This window comes from Sapajus apella, unplaced genomic scaffold (assembly GCF_009761245.1).
Source record: "Sapajus apella isolate SASKATOON/1434 unplaced genomic scaffold, GSC_monkey_1.0 scaffold21, whole genome shotgun sequence".
Taxonomy (NCBI): domain Eukaryota; kingdom Metazoa; phylum Chordata; class Mammalia; order Primates; family Cebidae; genus Sapajus; species Sapajus apella.
In genome coordinates this window covers 19,775,273-19,791,627 of record NW_022436961.1, presented here as the reverse complement: position 1 = coordinate 19,791,627, position 16,355 = coordinate 19,775,273, and the positions used below count along the sequence as shown (strand labels likewise).

General features: G+C 34.0%; 1 protein-coding gene across 5 annotated transcripts in view; it reads right to left on the bottom strand.

Moving 5' to 3' along the window:
- Positions 1 to 204: 204 nt before the first annotated feature.
- Positions 205 to 16,355, bottom strand: part of MICU3 (mitochondrial calcium uptake family member 3) — a 94,912-nt gene continuing 78,761 nt past the window's right edge. For 4 of the 5 annotated variants that reach the window (XM_032288356.1, XM_032288354.1, XM_032288355.1 and 1 more), the window contains 4 exons: positions 8,632 to 8,740; positions 6,531 to 6,688; positions 4,159 to 4,227; positions 205 to 2,552 (listed from right to left, as the gene is read on the bottom strand). In XM_032288356.1, coding sequence (XP_032144247.1) covers positions 4,159 to 4,227; positions 6,531 to 6,688; positions 8,632 to 8,740 — 336 coding nt within the window. In that variant the 3' untranslated portion in view covers positions 205 to 2,552. The remainder of the gene's footprint in view (positions 2,553 to 4,158; positions 4,228 to 6,530; positions 6,689 to 8,631; positions 8,741 to 16,355) is intronic. The other variant, XR_004272002.1, reaches the window with a different exon arrangement.

Sequence of the window (16,355 nt, the reverse complement as noted above, 5' to 3'; positions counted from 1 at the left end):
ATATACTTTGAGTGGCTTTATAGCTGTGTGATTTACTTACCCACAAAGGTGTTGATGAGATAAATGTCACTGGTATGTGTTGCCTCAGAGGAGGGAGTAAGATCAAAAGAGGTTTAGTAACCCATAAGATGTCCAAAGTTTGAAGGTAACATTTTCAGAAAGTCATTATTAGTCCATAGATACATATGAAAGCCAAGTACAATGTTTCTTGATTCAAGGGCAGGAATATTTATTTTACGATAATATAAGAATGTAAGACAGGTTGCTTTACAATTTATAATAAGAACAGAAAATTGGAACTTAAGCTAAATAAATTTCTTACTATGAAATGATTCTGAAAAGTACCATAAACTGTTTATCATGTATGCCTTCTATAAAAAGTTTAATGTTAATTTTAAGTATAACTTAATTTTTCCAAAGAACAGCCTGTAGAAGGAAACACTGACAATAACAGCATACATGTAGTAAGTTATTATTTTCAAATCATTAATAAATTTTAAATTGATATAAGCCACAATTCAGTGAGATATTTTTATCACTCATTTTATAGATGATACAGTTCAAGAGTGATAATATGAAAGGAATCACTGTAATTTACCACTTTCTTTTCTATTTTAATTGATCAGTATATTTATTTATTTACATTTTAATATTATGTTGCAGTCTTACAAATGTTTTCATCCACTCACTCTGATAAGCAATAAGGAATAAAATAAAGATTGCATATGTACTATGGTATTATTCCTTGGGAGAATGACAGAATTGTAAAGGATTTTAATGGGGCAATTTAATTTTTACACTATATTTGCAGGATTTTCCATGTATGGAAGATAGTATAACTTTTAGTCAAGAATTAAAGGAAACTGCATCTTTTTCAATTACTTTAGGTACCAAATCATATTGAGAACATTCAGTGTAAGGTAAAATAGACCTGTGGTATGTTATATGAGTGGGTAGGCATTTTCATTTCATAAATCAATTAAATCAACTTTCAAAGCAGGTGAAATTAAATTATTATACTATATGGGATCCTTGTACTTATGAATAACATATTCTCAAATTATTGTAATAAATAATATCAGATAAAGAATGTAAAAAGTCTAACATACAAAATTAATACTAATAGTAACATCTTCTTGAAAATAACATTACTTTTATAAATAAGCTGATGCAGATTAATTTCACATTTAATAACTTATAAAAACAAAGTCAGTGCTATTTTCATATGTAAAAGCAAAGTAATAGTTGGAGTGTATGTAACTTACATTAAATATGTCTTATAAAGGAAGATAAATGAACTTCCACATGCAATATATAAATATATTAATTTACATTAATTGTTCTATTTTTGTATAGTATTCTTGTATAACCTAAGCATTTTTAATTGAACAAATTTCTATTAAGTATTATCAAATTGTTTTTCTATGTAAAAATCTAATTTTGTTGTGATTCAACAGAAAGGTTTTATTTTCCCTTTTAAGACATATTTTTTTGAAATAATAAATTATATTTAAATTATTATTACTGGCTGTTTAGCATCACTTTTGCATGTGGTCCTTTTGCAAGAAACAAAGTATTAGCTTCTACTTAATATATATATATCAGTCTTCTAAACCATTTTATATTAGTCTTTTACAATACTCATTTGATGCTAGACATATATTAACAATATGCAATAAGTTACAGAGTGTAAGACATTATTTTTACTAGTTTTATTAACATGTACCACCTACAATTAGGGGCAGCTTCACATTTAAGAAGATAATGACAATGACAATGATTACCGTTACAACTACCACTACTTCTACTATGAACACGTGACTTTTGGGGAGAAAAATTCTACACTTTAAATTTCCTTACTGTATACATAAAAGAATAACAGACATTCTGTTGACTTTGGCAAATGAACAAAAATTTTTAAAAACTTTATACAAGTCAAACAACATGTTAATTAAGTACTTTTAAAAGTTAAAAGTACATGTAAACAATTGTTTTATATAGTAGCTTAATTTCTATTTGTTTTCAAAATCATCTCAGTGTAATTAGAAACTGGGCAAATAACAGGAATTTAATAACAATTCTAAAGGTCTTATAAATCTCAAGCAATATTCATCTGCAAAAATAAGTTCACAGTCCAAAACCAAAGAAAATACGATGTTTGTTTTTAGGCGATCAACATTCCATGAATCAAAAATTATTTTCAAATGGGGCAAATTTCTAATAAATAAATAAATAAATAATATTGAAAGTACATTCATATGTAGTCACTGGAAGTATCTACATACTTCTGAAGGGAATGAAAAAGTGCAGAGTTCAGCAAATCAAGGCAAAAACTCAACTTGATTTTATATATATAACATTTGTAGTATCAAGATGCATTTTATCTGTTTTATGTTTCAGAATTCAGTTCCAGGAAAAAATATCAATTTCATAGCATTCACCTTTTCCTTCATTCTCTACTTGTTCTGATCTCAGACTTGCTTTCCACTCTGAAAATTTTGCTTCTTGTTATTTGTCAGATAGTAATCCTTTAAACTTTGTTTTAGGAGTATCTAATTAAAAAAATAGTAACACAAAAGTCATATTTATTTAGGACATAATTCTGAGGTGATGGCATTAATCAAATATTCTTATGATAATATGAAACAGTAAGGAATTCAATAAAAATACCCCACATAAAATATAAGACACAAATACTTAAAAGCTGAGTGTTTTGTTTAGTAATTGGGCTAATCCTCAGTCTTAGGCTTAGAAAAAGGTAGCCACTTCCGGGTATGGCCATGTGCACTATTAGAATCAATAGTACCAGTGTGATACTACTACGAGGCGGTCAGGAACACTACCTGTGTGGAATAGTCCTACTTTTTTTTTGTTTGTTTGTTTAGTTTAAGAATTCATAACATAGTTTAAAAGTCCTTAAAATGGAGATTAGGAAGACCTGACTTCTTTTGTTAATTCAAACTACAACAGTTACCACCTTAAACAAATAAATAAGCCTGCTTGCCTCTAAACATTTTAGACAAGTATTTCCCAAAATGGGTTCCATAAAACACTAGATCTCAAACCAAATCTTCAAAATGCTGAATACTGCCATTTCCTTTTAGCAACACAAAATGAAGAGTAGCATATTACAATCAATAAACTCTATGGGGAAGAAACTTATTTAATCACTTTTATTATATTTCTTAAACTTGATTAAGCAACTCTTTTTTTTTTTTAAAGTATACATTGATGTGCTGAGGAACCACTTTGGAAAACACTGTGCTCACTCGCTCTCTCTCGCTCTCTCTCTCTCTCGCTCTCTCTCTCTCTCTCTCTCTCTCTCTCTCTCTCTCTCTATATATATATATATATATATATATACACGCACACACACACACATATACACACACAAACACACATATACATCCTTCAAGCTTGAGAAAAACAGCAGGAAATATAAACATGAATATACTTGCAAGCATTTTTAAATAAACAATAAAATCTCCACTGCAAAAATCTAATTAAAACCCCAAACTGACCAAAATTTTATAGCTACACTTGACTTTTGAAAGAAAAAAAAATCCCTTATTTGGAGATTAGAAATATGTCTGGCACATTTCTTTGGGTCATAAGTAATAGATAGTATGTGATAAATAATAATAAGATATAATAAATAGGAAGTAATAAATGAATAAGATAGAATGAAGCTTAAATCCTGGCTTTCCACTGACTAGCAAGTTATCCTAGACAAGGTACTTGTTAAACACTGATTTTTCTCTGCTGTTAAATGGGCTATCTGTGAGAATTAAATGAGATACTACCTGTGGAAGAACACTTAACATAGTGCCAGGCAACTAAAATAACTAAAAAAATAAGCTGTTATTTTCTGTGGATGCTCAAAATCACGATCCTAAAAAACAGTAACAAATATTCTTTGGGTGCTAATTATCCTATATTTAAAAAGTCCAATTTGGATTTCTTACATTGGGTCTGCTCACATACAAAACTTCATGTTTAACGTAAAATCTGTCAATCAAGATACTCTAATGACCTAAAAATTAAAAATAAATTAGATAATTCTATTTCTTTCAGCTATTTTCTAAACATTGTAACAGAAAAATAAATTATGATTCCTATTGTTATTGAATATATTTAGACAAATAGAAGTGAACATACTTATCTGCTATGAAGTTCCTTCTTCAGGCAGGATTTGAAAGTGGGATACTTCTGGACTGTTTTATAACCCTGTAGAATAGAAGAGCAAAGTGTGCAAATGTACAGAAAGACAAATACAGTGTGATTTCACTTATATGTGGAATCTAAAAAGTCAAACTCATACAAGTGGAGAGTGGAATGTTAGTCACCAAAGGCTCGAGGGCTGGGAATTGGGGAGGAGAGGGGAGAAGTTGACCAAAGGATACAAAGTTCCAGTTAGACAGGAGGAATATGTTTTTCAGATCTATTGCACAGCAAGGTGACCATAGTTAGTAATCACGTATTTCATATTTTAAAACTGCTTTTAAAAAGCACGCTTAAAATGTTCTCACAACAACAAAATAAGTATGTGAACTGATGGATTTGTTAATAAGTTTGATATAGTCTTTTCACTACATATATATATATCTCAAAACATCACATTTACCCCATAAATACATATTTATATACTATTATTTGTTGGTTAAAAATAAAAAATGTGCAAATGCAAATAAAATGCTAAAGGCCACAGGTATGCAATAAATAAATAAAAATAAAAACACAATAATCAAGAGAGCAATAGTGTCAAACATTTGTAGCATAGTTTATATTTAATTTGATCTTGCTACTCTAACATTTTTGAGGCAAAATAAATCATTTTCAGTGTATGTTGTTTCAGGTACTTCTGGCATCATCTAAAATGTTAACAGCTAACCACTAGGTGGCAGTTAAGTACACAGCATCTTTACTCAAGCAGCTTGGACTTCAAAGTCATTAAAAATCTTTAAAATCATTGTCTAAGATGAATCTTGAGTTTTTGTATATATAACCTTTTCTCTTTTAAAATGTGTAATACTGGCTGGTGTGGTGGCTTACGCCTGCAATCCCAACATTTTGGGAAGTCGAGGCAGGCAGATTACTTGAGGCTAGAAGTTTGAAACCAGCCTGGCTAACACAACGAAACCCCGTCTCTAATAAAAATACAAAAAAGTAGTCGGGGGTGGTGGTGCGTGCTTATAATTCCAGCCACTCAGTAGGCTGAGGCAAGAGAACCCGGGAGGCGAAGGCTGCAGTGAGCCAAGATCGCACCACTGCACTCCAGCCTGGGCGACAGAGCAAGACTCTGTCTCATAAAAAAAAAAAAAAAAAGTATAAAACTTAACGATATTGTTTTTTGACAGAGGGAAGATTGAATATTCCAGCTCTTAATTTTACTAGATTTTTTTCTCTTCTTCTATTTGTGGATATTCATAATCCATTAGCAGTGTACACATTTATTCATACTGTATTTCTAGATTTAAAATATGTTTTTTGGGGAAAAAAATCACTGAATTTCAGGTAATTATATTTTTACTATAAGATTTCAATAGATAAAAAAATGTTAACTTATTTTTCATATTAAAAAGTACTGACTATGCAGTGATTTAAGGGCCTCAAGTTGCCTAGAGGAAATCTGTCTCATTTAAAATGAGAAATAGTGGCCAGGTCGGTGTCTCATGCCTATAATCTTTGTACTTTGGGAGGTTAAGGCAGGAGAATTGCTTGAGCCCAGGAGCTTAACACCAGCCAGGGCAACAGTCTAGAGTCATTTTTTAATTTTTAATCTATAAATAATAGTATATAAATATGTATTTATGGGGTAAATGTGATGTTTTGAGATATATATATATATATATATATATATATATATATATGAATGATTATATTAAACTTATTAACAAATCCATCAGCTCACACACTTATTTTGCTGGGAGGACATTCTAAATGCACTTTTAAAAAGCAGTTTTAATTGCTACTTAAAAAAAAATTATAAATTAGCCAGGCATGGTGGCATGCACCTATAGTCCCAGCTACTTGGGAGGCTGAAGCAGGAGGCTCACTTGAGCCCAGCAGTTCTAAGCTGCAGTGAGCTGTGACCATGCCTCTGCACTCCAGCCTGGGTGGCAGAGTAAGACTCTGTCTCTAAAGGAATAAATAAAATAAAATAAAATGACAAATAGTGATATTTATTTGTATAGTAACAAGTGCAAAAAGCTAACATGCAGACTAAATTTTCTGAAAACATTTGGCAACATTTTTCCTCCACAAACTAGGATGAAGACATTAGATTAATTGAATACGAAAATAAATTATTATAAGGTCAAACTGATTTTACATTTTTAAAAAAGCATTCTCTTTATCACCTCAAAAAATGTTTTTTCAAGGGCACTAACGCCTGTGTTTTTTTCCTTTTCAAATAGCACACTCATGTTTACATCCTTAAGAAATCAAGATAAGTTATTTCTCAACTTAGATGGATTTATTTCCCTCAGACTTTAAAAGGATATCAATAGGTCTAAAATGTGTAGGTTTACCCGGAATCCTCTATGGAGTCTGTCTTTCATAATTCCAATAAATTCTTTATAACTTAATTGATCATCTTTGTCAACATCAAAAATCTTGAAGACAGTATTCACCAAATGCGGTGAAAGTCTGAGTCCAGTAGCTACATAGACGGCACGCTTAAATTCATCTAGATAAATGTTACACAGGAAAAGAACAGACTGTTATTATTTTTATAATATGTGTTAATTACTAGAAAGGTTGTAAAAAAGTTGTTTTCTAAATGTGAATCATGATCTGATGTAACACATGGCTTTTCATTAATCATGCTGTCTTTTAGGTAATACATATTTTGGGGGTTTAAATGAAAACAGCCAAACAGCTTGGGTTAATAATGCATGCATATTCAATAAATGTTTAATGAGCACCTACTATTGGTGACAGATACTTCAGAAGTTACTAAGATGAATAGGTTTTCAAGAAACTTACAGTTCAGATGGGAGATGAGACCCCTGCCCAAATAATCATTGCACAGGGCCACACAAAAAGTACCAACAAAGTGCTATGAAAATCTGGAGATGAATGATCACTGCTGTGTGTAGCATAGAGCAGGGAGAGAAAGACAGTGGTTAGGAAAAGGCTGTGATTTTTATCTTTGAGCTGAATGCAAAAGAACAGTTTCAGCTCATAGAGATGACAGAAATGGCAGATGAGATGACATGAATGAACTAAGGCATGAGGGGAGGTGGGAGGGCACAAAACATGTTCAGAAAACAGTGAATCTGGTCTGGGTGGAGCTGGGAACATCTAGTATCTGGAGAAGCTCTGCACAAAGACTCTGAGGCAGGGAGCCAGAACATTCTTCAACAGGCAACTGGAAAATATAAGAGTTGTCCACTGCGGATGTGTCATAGAAAAGTTAATTTTTTAAGAAAAACTATTCTGTCAGGTGTATAGGAAATATCAAAGCAGAAAGTAGCTAGTGGCAGGATTGCCACTTTGGTGACTACAGGAATATTCCTTTTAAGGGATAATAATTTGAATAAAGATACTTGTGGTGGCAAAAAGGGATAGATGTATTTTTAGCACCTGCAAGACAGGTGACACCATCAATTTTTTTTCATTACCCAGTTCTAAAAAAAGAACAACTTTTCCATTCTGAACCCGGTAACCAGATATTGATTTGTTTCTTTACACACTGATTAGGTTTATCATGGCAGTAAAGGCTAGTCTGTCGAGGTGGAGTTCCCAAAGGTTTTGGCTTTAAAACACTAAAATGGGTTGGGAAGATGCCTTATTTGAACATCTAGACTACAGGAAGGGTAAAACGTAAAATTTTTCAGGTTTCTCTTGTTCAACGAATAAATGAATAAAGCCATATAATGAAATCAGTATCTATGTTCTTGGGAAAGAGATAATTCTCGTCAGTACTTAGGGACTGCAGTTTGGCTTCTCTCTAGAACATAATAAAAAAACAAAGACTGTCCTCTGGGATTTAAGCTTGTGGATGAACATATATTAAGTTATGGCAGAGACAGGTATATCACCTTAAAGATAAACAAAGTCCCCATATGGCAAGAATTTTTAAAAAGGACATGGCCATGAGGGGAGGGAAGATGATCACAGCCACAGGATCCTAGGAAAAAGACTTGGCTTTTTCTACAGGCTAACTGACAGGCTGTTAAGACAGCTGGCTCTGAGGACACCGGCATTCTGAATTCGGTGACCACTGTATTTCTTTGAAAATTACACAAAACTGATGCTCAATTTTACAGGTTAGTCGGTTAATATAAGTCCATGGCTAAGAGGTGGCTCTGCTGAGAAAAATTCCAGTTTCTGAGTCAGCAGGCACTAAATTAGTAAAATAAATCCATCCTGTGAGAATATGGCATGACCAGCTGGCTCTTCCATAGGTAGACACAAGTCCCTCAGTGTCACCCAGTGGCCATGAGGTTTCTTCCTCATGACTGTTTTAAGTACTAGAACTGATTTGTCACTGAAAGTATACACCAGACTTTCACACACAAGTTGATACGTGATATGTCACATTTAATTAATTAGTTCCAAAATCTCTAGAAACAATGTAGGATTTTTTTTTTTTTTTGCTTTTAATTTTTGTAGATCATTACTTACCTTGCCCTATGGAACGACTTGCAAAGTTATACATATTCAGAGCTATTGCAAAATCTTCTAGGTTGTTTAAAAACTGGAAAAATGACCTGAATTCATCAAATGTGATGCCCTGTATAGGGAAAATAAATGAAAATACATTTAGCATTGCCAAATTTATTAAAATAAGTATCAACACATAAGAGAAATAAACAGATTAAGCATTTGCAATGTATCTTGTAGCTAAACATTTCCAGGCCACATTTTGCAGTTGTTCTCCAACTGGAAGGTAAAATTCACTCAGACTTACTTTCACTGGGTAGTGCTGCTACCATTACAATAATAGGGAAAATATTTTTTAAACACTGTCATATCAGCACAAAATTCCAAAAAAAAACTGCCAATAAAAAAGAATTAAAAAGTTTCAATTTTGCAAATCCTCTATTTGAGACCTGATTTTTTTTAACCTTTAAAGTAAATACGGTAATAAAGAAAAAAACAAAAAAAGCCAAAAACAAAGTTTCCCCTGCAGAGGTACTACTCAAATGTGATTCAGCATTAGGTCACGAATATCTTTATAATGACAATGCAAAATCAAAGTGCTGACTCCGAGTCAACGCAGCCTATTCACACTTGCTCCTGTCACTATAGCACTGCCAGGGCAGGAGCAGGAAGTGCAGTGACCTCAGAGACACAGTTCTGGGCGCCTCCACATGAGGCTGGTGTGGGATCATGTAAAGGACTGGTAGTCAGGGTGGCCTCTTCTGGAATGTCATGTGTATAAACTGCAATTTTTGCCATTGGTGTTACTTCAGTTGAATAGGGAAAGTCTTTTAAATAAGTACAATGTATCTCAGAGAATACATATTTGGACAAGAGAAGGTGCACTTAGTTAATGTGTTTGTTCTCAGCAAATTAACGTAATTGAGAAAGACAGAAGAGCAGAAGGCTGAGTTTAGACCTAACAAATTCTTAGTTTAATAGGAGGGTGAACGAGGAAGGGTGACGAACAAGGCAATGTTGGAAGGCCAGGGAAGGAACCACAGGGGTCTAGTTTCATATAAGCCAGCTACTGATTAGATCAAATGATTTTTACCCAAACACCCAACTTTTGGTATATGTTACTTCAATTAACAACTCATCTTTTACTTGCAACGTGAGATCCTTACTGTCTTTTGTCCTCACATTTTTTACTTCCTCTTTCCTTATATTCATTTATGGCCATTCCAATCCTGGATCCTGCTTTGTGACCCTATCCCACCCATCATGTTTGAATCGGTTAGGAGGACTGTACCAGAAAGTTTGTCTTGATGTGGAGAGCTTGTTCCCCCCCAAAAAAAATAAAATAAAAAAAAACTGGTCACTGCTGTGGTTCTGCACCAGTTTATGCTGTGACCTGCTAATATTACAGCAGTCTCTGGGTGACAGGCTACTGTTGGTAGGAGTAAAACACACAAGGATAGGATATTTTTAAATAAAGGGAAAACAAAATATCAATATATTGGGGGGCAGGCTTGAAATTAGGAAATAAATTTTAAAATGACAGATTACAATGTTGAACTTCCGAACTTTTAGATTTTTCAACACATGGTTCTCATGTTTGGGAAGACACGTCAAATTCAGAACCATACAATCATTCTTTTGGTATAGATTAAATACTTTGTGTTTAGAAATACAAAATTATAAAATAACAAATGGAACATTTATTTTGAGGGAGATAATTTGAAGCAATGTTTCTTAATGGCCTGAGAGGGACAGACAGTCTGGGAGAGGGACAGAGAAAAAAGGTGTGGCCATCTCTTCTCTTTACCATCCTCGCCCCCAGAATCACTACTTAAACCATCAGGACTTAAATGGAATTTTCCCTGTTAGAAATAAGGTGAAAAGAAGTAGCTTATATGCTAACAAAAATAAAACAATGATAACTCAAAAGTTGAAAGCATCAAAAAATACATGCACTGAGAATACAGAAATACACCCAAATATCTATGATCAACTCACTTTCAATAAGGATGTTGATGTGGTCTGGCTCTGTATCCTCACCCAAATCTCATCTCAAATTGTAATCCCCACAAGTTGAGGGAGGGAGGGACCTATAATCCCCACATGTTGAGGGAGGGAAGTGAATGGATTATGGGGGCAGTTCCCCCCATGCTGATAGTGGGTGAATTCTCATAAGATCTGATGGTTTTATAAATGGCAGTTTTTCCTGTGTTCTCTCTCTCTCTCCTGCTGCCTTGTTTTCTCTCTCTTCTCCTTTGCCTTCTGCCATGATTGTAAGTTATCTGAGGCCTCCCCAGCCATGTGGAACTGAGTCAATTAAACCTCTTTCCTTTATAAATTACCCAGTCTCAGACATCTCTTTATAGCAGTGTGAAAGTGGACTAATACAGATGTCAAAAATACCGTTTATTGGGGAAGGAACTGTTTCTTTCATAAATGGTGCTGTGACAACTGGATATCCACACACGAAAGAAAGAAGCTAGACCCTAATTTCATACCGCTTATAAAAACTAACTCAAAACAGATCAAAGATCTAAATTTAATAGGTAAAGCTGTAAGACTTACAAAATAACCACACAAAACTTCATGACCTTGAATTGGCAACAGCTGCTTAATTACGACACCAAACACATAAGGAACAAAATAAAAATAGATAAACTAGACTTCATCAAACTAAAAACATGTGCATTAATGAACATTATCAAAATTAGCTGGCTGTGATAGCATGAGCCTGTACTCCTAGCTACCTGGGAGGCTGAGGCAGGAGGATCATTTGAGCCCAGGATTTTGAGGCTGCAGTGAGCATGATTATGCCACTGCAATCCTGCATGGGCAACAGAGTAAAGGCCCTCTCTGTAGAAAAAAATTAGAAATAAATAATAAATAAAAAGAAAGTGAAAAGACAATCCACAAAATGGGAGAAAATATTTGCAAATCATGTATCTGATAAAGCTCTAGAATCCAGTTTATATAAAGAAGATGTACAAAGCAGTAACAAAAAGATAAACAGCTTAATTTAAAAATGGGCAAAGGACTTGAAAAGTCATTTCTCCAAAGAAATGGCCAATAAGCATATAAAAAGATAATGAATATAATTATTCCTGGGAAAATACAAATCAAAACTACATGTGCACATTTATTCATAGCAGCACTACTCACAATAGCCAAAGGTAGAAATAGCCCAAATGTCTATGGAAGGATGAATGGATAAACAAATTGTAGTATGTACATAAAATGAAAATTATTATTCAGCCACAGCAAAGAATAAAATACCGATATGTGCTACAATGTGGATGAACCTCAAAAATACTATCAGACCAGGGATGGTGGCTCACTCCCGTAATTCCACTACTTTGGAAGGCCGAGGTGGGAGGATCACTTGAAGTCAGGAGTTTGAGACAAGCCTAGGCAAAAAAAAAAAACAAACAAAAACAAAAAACAAAAAACAAAAACACCAAAACCCTGTCTCTATGAAAAAAAAAAAAAAAAAAAATTAGCCAGGCAGCTACTTGGGAGACCAAGGTGGGAGGATCACTGGAGCCAAGGAGTTCGAGGCTGTGGTGAGCTATGGTTGCACCACTGCACCCCAGCCTGGGTGACACAGAAAGACCCCGTTTCTTAAAAAAACTAAATAAAAGTGAATAATTTAAAAATACTATGAAAGAAGGCAAACAGAAAGGTTATATACTGTATGATTCCATTTACATGAAATATCTAGAATAAGTAAATCTACGGAGACAGAAAGCAGAGTGATGATTGCCAGGGACTGAGGAGAGAAGGAAATGGGAAGGGGCTGCTTAATAGGTATGGGGCTTAGTTTTGGTATGATAAAAATGTTTTAGAAGTAGACAGAAGTGGTGGTTATATAATATTGTGAATTCACTAAATCCCACTGAATTAATCAGTTTAAAATGGTTGATTTGATGTTACACAAATTTTACCTCAACAAAATAAAAAACACAACACTAGAAAGAGGAAAAGACCAACTCGAAAACTTCAAATAAATCATTACAATATACTACTGACTAAATACAAATGGACATTCAGAAAACATGGTCTTATGGGGGCTTTCAAGTGTGTATAAGCCATGTTTGTTTTCAGCACAAAATTCATGCTAATACCATAACTTATGCCACTATGTATACAACTGTTCAAAGTTTATTGGTAACTGATATAAATGGCAACTATATAATAACTTTTAGAAAAATAAATGAGTTTAAAAGTTTAGGAGAAATAAATCCAAACTCTAAAGTTTACTGGCTGAATGACCTAATGTAAGCCAGTTAAATCTTTCTGAATATCCATTTCCTTAAAGCTTAATAACAATAATTATATTACTTTCTTGTTAATATTTGCATTACATGGTTATGATGAGAAGCCATCTTTCCATCCCTTCTGGTCACTATCTACATTTTCTCCTAGATAAGTTTACCTAGTCCTACGACATTTAAATGTTTTTATTTATTTAATATGACAATATATTCACTTATTCAAAATTCAAAAGGCACAAGAGATTGTATAGCACAAAATCTCCCTTCCACCCTTAGCCATGTAGTTTCTTTCCTTAGAGAAACCAATTTCTAGTTCTGTGAATCCTTCCAGAGTTAGCATAAGCTTTTTATACACTACAAACGGCTGTAAATCATGCTCTTTTCACACTTACTGTATCGTGGACATTGTTCTACACTAGTAAAGAATTTTCTTGATCTCTTTTCAGTTGCACCTTAATCCATTCTATGGATATATCATGACATATTTGATCAGCAACTTTCTGAAAGACATTTAGGCATTGCCAATCTGTTGCTATTACAAACAACATTATAATGAATAACCTTGTACATGTGCCATTTCATCATAAGTGAATATATCTGTAGGTAAAATTCATAAAAACAAATAAGCTTTAAGTCCTGCATTTTAAAATACCAGCTATCCATCAATTAACAGGAGTTCAATGTAATATATATATGCATACATATACATAAAATATATTTGTATAAGGAAATAAGCAAATGATACAGTATGTTAGAATATGATAATGTGATGGAAATAAAAACAGATTAACGTAGGAAGGAATAGGGAATGCCAGGAGAAGGAGTATCATTTACATAATAGATAATATATTATTCATATAATAGGCTATTATTTATATTTTAGGTTAGAAACGGTAGGCATCATTGAGAAACAGCATAACAAGCATGTGGATATTAAGGGAAGAACATTCTCCTTAGAGAGGACAACATATACAAAAGCCCCAAGAGAGCAGATGTGAGACGTGGCTGGTGCAGAGTGAGTGAGGAGGATCAGAATATAGGAAGTGAGGTCAAAGGTAATGAGGGAGCAGTGTGTGTAGGATCCACTGTAAGGATTTTGGCTTTTACTTTGAGAAGAATGGAGATCTTACTGTGGCATGATCTAAATTACAGTGAAAAGCATTTCTGTAAATGCTAAATGCAGAACAGATTGCAGGGAGGCAAAGTCGGAGGCAGAAGGATGATCCGGGAGGCAACTGCAAAAATCCAGGTAGAATGGTGACTTGGGTGGCAGCAGCGGAGGTGGCTAAGAGTGGTTAAATTCTGATATGGGTATTATCGTAGGATTTGTTGATGGACTGATTTTATGTAGAATGTGAAATGAGGGAGTCCAAAATTTTAGCCACAAGAATTAAGAAGAATGGAGTTTCTATGAACTGAAACAGGGTAGATGGTTTGTGGAACAAGTTTTATGGGAATGATCAGAAGTTCAGGTTTGCAACCATTAAGTCTGAGATATCTATTGGTTCTTCAAGTGGAGATGCTGAGTGGGCAGTACAGTGTAAAAGCCTGAAATTCGGGGGAGAAGTTTAAGCTGGAGACAATGTGGAAGTTTATACACTAAGGACTACTAATCAGTAGTCCTGCATGCACCCTTGACTGCTACATTCACATATCCAACTGGCCTGCTTAATTCTTCATTTAGATATCTATTTAAAATCTCAAATATAACTGGTCCCTAATAAAACTCTTTGATTCTCTCCTAACCCTAAATTCATGGTTGTAAATGGCACTGGTTCAGCTTGTGGTTCAAGCCAAAGCCCTAGGAGTTCCCTGTTCCTCTTTTTCCCTTATACTGAATTATAATCCATGAACAGGTACTATCAGCTCTACTTTTTAAATGATCCAATCAATATCTGACCCCTTTTCCCTACTCTTACCCTGGTCTAAGCCATGCTTACCTATTGCCTGGGCACCTATAACAGTACTTTAAGCTGTCTATTCCTTTCAAAGGCAAGCCACCTAAAATCTATTCTGTTATGTAGCAGCCAAGACATCTTTTGAAACATGAATCAGATTTTATCTGGCGCATGAATTAGACCACATCTGAGTGCCATAGATGGTTGTCAGTACTTGCTGAATAAATATTTTTTGAATGAGCATCATGCCTATGCTCTAAAGCAAGGTGCACAGCTTTTTCTCCAAAGGGCCAGAGAGTAAATATTTTAATTTTTGCTGACTACATGGTCTCTGTTGCCTCAACTTTACCATCATGGTACAAAAACAGTTGCAGACAATATATTAAATGAATGAGCATGGCTGTGTTCCAATACAATTTTACGTACAAAAATAGGAAGTGAGGCAGTTTGCTGACTCCTGCTTTAAAGTTTAAGTACTATAGTGGTTTCTCGTTACTCTTAGAGTCACTATTCGAATAAAGTCTAAACTTCTTACCTTAGCCTACAGAGTCTTAAAAGATTTGACCCATATCTACCTCTCCTTACTCATCTACTCCAATTTTCTTGTCCACTTACTTTATTTTTTGGCATTTTCTCAAATAAACTAAGCTTCTCTGTCCTCAGGCCCTTGGTATTTGCTGTTACCTCTGCCTGGAAGACTCTTTACCCAGAACTTTCCATAGCTTATTCCTCACAAAAGCTACCTCTTAACTCTTCAGCAAAGCTCTTCCTGACAGTCTACCTTCTTTTCCAGTCCCCATGACTCTTGCTCTCTTTCATAACATTTATCAGTATCTAGAAGTATGTCATTTTTTCGCTTGTTTATTGTGTGTCTCCGCTAAGATATATTTCCACGAGAGAAGTACTTTGCTTATGTTGCCACTTTAACCCCAGTGGTTAGAATAAAGCCAAGTAGATGCTCAATAAATATCTGCTATGTAAGCAAATGAAAATGAAAGTAATTAAAAAATCTAAAGTGCTATTCAAATATTAGTAGCTATTATTCTTCTGGAGAGAAGGAGATGAGATGGAAGGAAAGGAAAGTGTTAAGTAGGTGGAAGGAAGGGAAATACATAAGTAGAGTGTGGAAAGAATATCACAGGCTTAGAAAGCCTTGGATATGAATTCTTAGACAAGTGTCTAAGTACCTGAAAGCCTCAGCTTCTCCTGTTCTAAAAGAAAGATGCCAAAGAAAGCTGTCAAGCCTGGAAGGTTGCTCTGAGGATTGATGAGGTAATGTAGAAAAAATAAATCAATGAGAATCCATTCTGGTTCATGTGCAAATTTTCCCATTTCTACAGTAATCATTTGTGGTGCTTCAGATACTTCTAGAAATTAGAAGTTTTCAGAAACTGAATATAACTTAAAGAAACCTAACCTTTTAAGTTACAGATTTTAATATTTCCATTTAGTAAAAGCAAAAAAAAAAAAAAAAAAAAAAAAAAAAAAAAACCCCCCAAAAAAACCCCCAGACAAAGAAAAAAAAAACTGATAGGGGATTAAAATTTTGAATGTGTGTTGGTGTGGAAATGAATGT